The 6,529-nt window shown below is 39.5% G+C and overlaps 1 protein-coding gene across 1 annotated transcript; it reads left to right on the top strand.

The window, feature by feature from the left end:
- Positions 1 to 3,835: 3,835 nt before the first annotated feature.
- LOC135468946 (homeobox protein MSX-3-like) lies at positions 3,836 to 6,182 on the top strand. The gene is made up of 2 exons (XM_064747437.1): positions 3,836 to 4,499; positions 5,443 to 6,182. The coding sequence occupies exons 1-2, from the start codon at positions 3,971 to 3,973 to the stop codon at positions 5,865 to 5,867; spliced, it is 954 nt and encodes a 317-aa protein (XP_064603507.1). The 5' UTR covers positions 3,836 to 3,970; the 3' UTR covers positions 5,868 to 6,182.
- The last annotated feature ends 347 nt before the right edge of the window (positions 6,183 to 6,529 follow it).

Raw genomic sequence — 6,529 nt, forward strand, 5'->3', positions numbered from 1 at the left:
TGTTTATGAATTGTTCTTGAATTTGTTTATGACATTTGGATATGGTGTCAGACATCGACAAGTGTTTCTCCGACATCACTGGAATCTGCAGGGTAACCTTTGGCACATATTTAAAGCTGAAAACATCATTAGAGGCTGGTATCTGACATCATCGACAGATGATGACTTCAGACATCAATCGAAATGATAACTTCTGACATCTTTAGAAGCTGATAAATTTGACTTCAATGGAAACTGAAAAGTTGGCAGCTGGTAACATTTGCATGAATAACTGGAAGCTGATAACTTCTGCTATCATTATATGTTGATAATTTCTGACTTCACCGGAAGCTGATAAGTTTTGAGATCATTGGAAATTGATAACCGTTTCTGTTTTATACATGTTTATAAACATTCTTATTTTGTACGTCGTGCTTACATCATTAGGATTAGTGCTAAGTGATTCTCGAATGCAGATTTTATTATTATTTTTAACATCTTACGAGTTATGAATGGAATAGTACTTTCGCGTTTATTTGTTCCACAGATAATTTTCCAGACTTTCATTATTTTCCTAAATTTCATTATAATAAACTCGCAGACAAATTGTGAACAACCACATCATGAATGATACTGATTCTGTTTCACGTCGAGTTATTTAAATTTTAGGAATGTATTTCTGGTCTGCAGTGTTTATCATGAGGTTGGTTCGCGTTGGCTCGGCGATTTAAGCCATCGTTTCGCTGATGGCACATGTGGTCGCGTGTTCGAATCCAGCTTCCGCTACCACTTCTGATGTTTGCCATGCAGATGCTTGATGTGGTGCAGTGTTTTGTTTTTTCACGCCTCAGTCCTTTTTCTATGGTCCAAAAATATAGCTGCCGTCAGATGATAATAGTATATTCATTTTCACCTGGGGTCGTCAGATTTTCAAGAAAAGTTCGCTTGGCCTTTTATACTTTTTTTTTAAATTGTTCGGAACACAAGCTCATCATTATCCCGCGTTCACTATTATTTGAACTGAATCATATGTCAAAGTTGCTACAATCTGGTAGGAAAGTTCAAGTATGAGCAATGGCGTTTGTTGTTTTTAATTTTTTCGTCTACCTAACTCTATAGCTAGCTATATGCTAATCAAAACACACGTGCCAAATGAGGTCAACATTCAGATATTTACTAGAAACACTGCGCTCACAAAAAATAAATTAAATTTGCGTTAGTAAACAACTTAATTAGAACCATAAAGTTATTACACGGCTAATTACGTGAAACACCTGCTCGAGCAACGTGTCAACGCTTTTTCGCAGAAAGTGAAAAAAAAAAATGAGTAAATTTTCAACATCTCCTCAAGGTTTTCTTTACCTATATAAATATGTAACTGTCAAAACTGTCAACCGGGGGGGGGGGGGGGCGCTATGTTATTATATATACGTTGATTTATATGTGATTTTTAAAACTTTAACATTTAACAAAACCTGAATGAATAAGAAAGTTTTACGACTTCATGGCAGCTGACGTAATTTGCATATTGTTGTATGACAACTCAATTACATCCTAATTTTCTTTGAAGTGAATGCATGTAGTATTTTGCATAGAAAGGACATTCTCCCGAGGCCAGTATGAGCCGTATGAGGCATTCATGTTAGATGTGTGTCAATATAAATGTATATGCTCATGATTCCCTTAATTAAAATTCGTGATAATTTTGTCTTAAATATTGAAGCATTCGATAAAGTAAAACATGTAAAACAATGCTATATACTTGCCTCATATATATCAAAACAAATGTCTGATTATCACATTACATGCGTAAATTATGTAATAATGAATAAAACATCGATCTATATCCTAAGTGTCATTGTGTCAAAACCATGTTCATGTCCAGTTTATCAGTGAGATTATAGCCATGCACAAATTGCCATGTAAAGGTGGCAGTCTGTTAATATGTAATTCCCGGTAGTTTGAAGTGTGCATACCGGCTAATATCCAGTGGACAATTCATTAGACTAAGACATCTGTGTCAAAATAGAGTCAATAAATCTCCCACGCCTGTAAACATATCCGAGTCGCTAACAGTCGTTACAGGGTAATGCCTCCGACTACACAGTGGCCTGTTGGGCTCGCTAGGAAGGGTGTCATATCTCTGGGCTACTGCAGTTTTTTTTTCTTGTACCCAACAGGGGTAAAAAAAGAACTGAAAGGTTGTTAGAGAGGGGTGGTTATTTGGCTAAAGGACGTTATTTGTATACCTGTTATTACCCCAACCAGTAAACCATACGAGCTGCGATGTACCGCTTTCTGTAATTATACACATTCCCGAACATCCAGGTAGAAAATTTATACCTTACGTTCCCTGAATACTCCAAAGCGATCTCTCTCCTTGATAAATCCCATTCTCCGTATGTTTCACAAGCCCACCCGTTACTTAGCCCATTTGTGATATAATAGCCAACATTGAAATTTTATCATTCTTCCTAAAAAGTATTTGCACTTCGTCTAAAATAATTATTGTGTGGTTAATCAAGATGTCCTATAAATTATTAACAAATTACCAACAAATTGTTGACTCTAGGTGCCCATTATCCATTAACAAAACAGGAGTGTAATCACTGATTTTTATTGATTATCGACCAACCTCAGTTAGCACTTATTTCCATGTTGGTTTAATATTCAAATCGAGTTGATAAGTGAAATTTAAAAAAAAAGGACAGTATGATATTTTTGGGGATTTATAAAAAAAATGCAGCTATCAGTGAGATTACGTACATGTAGGTGTTTACAATTATAGCGTACTTACAGGAAGTGAATGCAGATCCCCATATTTTATTATAAACTCACTTTTTGTCGTAAAACGACAATTAGGACTTGTTAAAACGTCACTCAGGGGTCAGTGGTTTGATTTATATGCGCATTTGTGTATATAATTGGGAGTAAAGTATGATCAACGAAGTGATTATTACTGTATGAGAAGTTCCTGTCAACTCTAAGGCGTCCTGAGATACTGTGGCTCCAAAATGCCTTCTCTTTATGGCCCTTTGTGAACGGCCAGTTTCCTCTGAAAGTCATTTGGGCAAAGTGTGGGATATCTGAAATTAAAATCGGAAGAAAAGGGACATAAATTGGGGGTTAGGACTGAAACTCTGTGTTTGCGGGATCTTCTCACTGCAAACGGGTGTATCGTTCATGATAGGAAATCCCGGCTGGCCTGTGTTTGGTGAAAACTGAAAAGACCATCAGTGGCGCCTACCATCAGTGTCCTCGGCCCTTTACATTTTTGTGTTTTGACAGATTTTGATTGATGTGATTTGCGACAAATTTCGCACCGCAGTGTCACACATTCACGGAGAGAGTCTCCCGTGGTTTTTGCATTGTGAGCGAGCATCCAGGTAGAACGGTTGATTTTATGCTAGATCATCAGCTAACTCGCGGTGTACGTCCGCCTGTCCATATACGTTCATCACCTGGCTTCGGTCGAATCGCCGGGTTTCTTCTCCCCAATACATTAAGAAAGATCCTTTTCAAAAGATGACCATCTAAAATGGCTGCTCCGTTTCGGTAGGCTCTGGCGGATGTGTGTTACTTGCCTCAGTTTTTCTCTGGGCAATAAAGCGATTCGCCGCATCCACCACAGTAGGCTTGGCTGCTTTATTGAACGGGATATGTCAATGACAGGGTGGGCGGAGCCTCACTAGCAATGTTGGCCAATCGGCGTCAAGCTGCCGTGCGATCGGTATGTCATAAAGGCCCCGTCTAGGTTGGAGGTCAGTTGAGAAATGAACAATTCGGAAGAAGGCACGCGGAAAGTTGATAGGTGATTAGGCTTGAATGTTCTCTTATGAGACTGTGTAGAGTTTAGCAGTTGTGATCACAGGCTGTAGTCAGTGTAATTACAAGACGCACTTCCCCAGTCTACAGGCAATCACAGGGATTTGTTAGTCAAACTGTTTCAGCACCGAATATACTTGTCGGCGTATTAAAGTTGTGCTGGGAAATGGTGGAACAAGGAAGAGGCACGGAGGACCCGCCAACTGACCTCCAGTCGTCACGAATTTGCAAAGAAGTGCCCGAAACAGCGAGGGATTTCAGTAAATGCGAGGATTTGAGGATGAGAGGGGAAGATAGTCAGGACGTTCCCGAGAATGTGAAGTGTGACAGGGAATGCTGTGACAGAGTGGGCACCTCTCCCACGACGTCACCACACAATAAGAACCCTACTTCCCAAAGAACCCAGATTTCCTTCAGTGTAGAGTCAATCATATCAAAAGACAGTGACGTTTCCACATCTCGATCGTCTTCCAAACACATAAGCAGTGGTGGTACGCCGAGTCACTTGGACAATCCTTTTTCTGTGGTAGATATCTTACGCCGACCCGAGTGTTTGAAGACGGCTCGCCGGCCCGTGGACGCTCCCCAGGGCCCTCTCCGACCCGTCCCTCATCACACGAACCCCAGGTGGACCCTGCCAACCAGCCCAGGTTTCCATCCCTTCAACCACGCTTCCCAGATGTCGCCTCTCTCCAGTAAGTACTTTGTAGCACTTGCACACATTTGTCCTCATGTCGCTTGGACTTTCATGTAGTATTAATAGATGTTAAGGCTTTGTTAACACTGTACGGAGTGGAGTACGGAGTTGTGTCACCGGAGTTAATGTTCTACGCTGAAGTAGACTTGCAAACAAATAAATTGCAAACAGCACAAGAACAGACTTTTTAATCAGCCACATAATAAAAAGTAGCACTTATCCTGTTTAACTCCATAAACTATTTTATACGGATTTTTTTTACCACAACGATGTTCACAGAAGTGACATATTATGATATTGAAAAAGTATATAATATTAACAGCGATAGATTTTTTAACTCACTAAATTACGTTACTAAAGGCCTTCAACATTTGGTATGTTAGGTTTAAAAATCAAGGTGTGGATTAGTTTATATCAGTATACGAAACCGGTCCCAAAGAGTTTTGTGTACAATTTGATCAGTTACTTTGATCATGCAGATGTTTGTGTAGTAATCTTTTTTTCACACATTCTAGTAAATAAAGCTTTCGGCCGTGTAATAATAGTTTAATGAATATTTTTACAAAAGTCCAAAAACAGGATTAAATACAAATTTATTTGATCTCATATTTATTTACCTGGTTATTTTATAACCAAACAGTGCGAAAAGAATTAATGTTACAGTTCGTTAGTTGATCAGAAAGTTGTTGTGCACTGACTCCATTTTTAGGATGGAAAAATACACAACTATTTCTTTTGTGTTGTCTTCTCGACTTCTGGCCTAGAAAGCTAACCGTAATATTTAAATATCACTGTTAAGCATATACAAGAGAAATGCGTTGGCATTTGGACCAAAGTGATTTTGATGAGACATTTACTATTGGCTTGCAAGTTGTGTCAGTATATTTGGTAGCTCGTTCTAGTATCTTTCCCGCTGATTAACTCTAATATTTCTTCATCAGGGCCGACCTCGCCACCGAGAATGAACCCCCAGAAAATGACCCTGAGAAAGCACAAGACTAATCGTAAACCACGGACCCCTTTCACTACCTCTCAGTTGCTGTCTTTGGAGAAGAAGTTCAGAGAAAAGCAGTATTTATCCATCGCCGAAAGAGCCGAGTTCTCAGCTTCACTCAATTTGACTGAGACCCAGGTGAAAATCTGGTTCCAGAATAGACGGGCCAAAGCGAAACGACTACAAGAGGCGGAGTTAGAGAAACTCCGAATGGCCTCCAAACCGATGCTTCCACCGGCGCTGGGCATCACTTTCCCGGCGGCGGCTGCTCTCTTCAACGGCAGACCGACGTACCTACCTCAGGGGATAGTCCCGCCTTACGCAGCCTATTACCCAGCCTTCTCCAGCGCCTCGCCTCATATGATACACTGACAGTGACTTTCTTACAATCACAGATGCCAAAGTGGACAATTATAATTTATCTCAGATAAAAACAACTTACATTCGATGATGCCAGGGGACTGTTTACATTATAGCGTCGACACTGTCAAACCACAAAAATGTCAAATTGGCTGTTAGTCTATGAGCTTTCGTTATTATTTTGTTTTTATTTACATCTCATGAACTTGGATCCAGATGAACTGTGGCAGTGTGACTCTTTTACAGAATGAACTCTCCCCAGTGTAGGGACGTGCTACAATGACTGAACTATGCCCTACTACCGGCTCGTCAGTGCTATTATTGTCAGAAATGTACATACCGTGTATATAGTATATAATTATATATATATATATATATATATATATATATATATGTGTGTGTGTGTGTGAGGCGAAAGAAGTGTATATAATATTATATAAAACCTGCAACTGTCTCATGTTTAGGGCGGATGATCCCGTGTTACGTCGTCTCACATCACCAGAGTTGATTATTTAATATAACCATGTCTTCCCACAATCAAAATTGTCGTAAGTCTTTTTTACTTTTATTTAATGTTGATCTCTATAATTTGAGACTTGGTAAGTTAAGAAATTTTGAGTCATACTGGATGCCATGTTAGCAACTGGTTATGGTGCAGTCAATGTTAATTGGTT

This window comes from Liolophura sinensis, chromosome 6, assembly GCF_032854445.1.
Source record: "Liolophura sinensis isolate JHLJ2023 chromosome 6, CUHK_Ljap_v2, whole genome shotgun sequence".
Taxonomy (NCBI): Eukaryota; Metazoa; Mollusca; class Polyplacophora; order Chitonida; family Chitonidae; genus Liolophura; species Liolophura sinensis.

Bases quoted from the DNA above. Each gene is read 5' to 3' on its own strand.
- LOC135468946 (XM_064747437.1), top strand. From the start codon at position 3,971: ATGGTGGAACAAGGAAGAGGCACGGAGGACCCGCCAACTGACCTCCAG. The intron at 4,500-5,442 runs GTAAGTACTTTG...TTTCTTCATCAG, and splicing joins CCAGATGTCGCCTCTCTCCA to GGCCGACCTCGCCACCGAGA.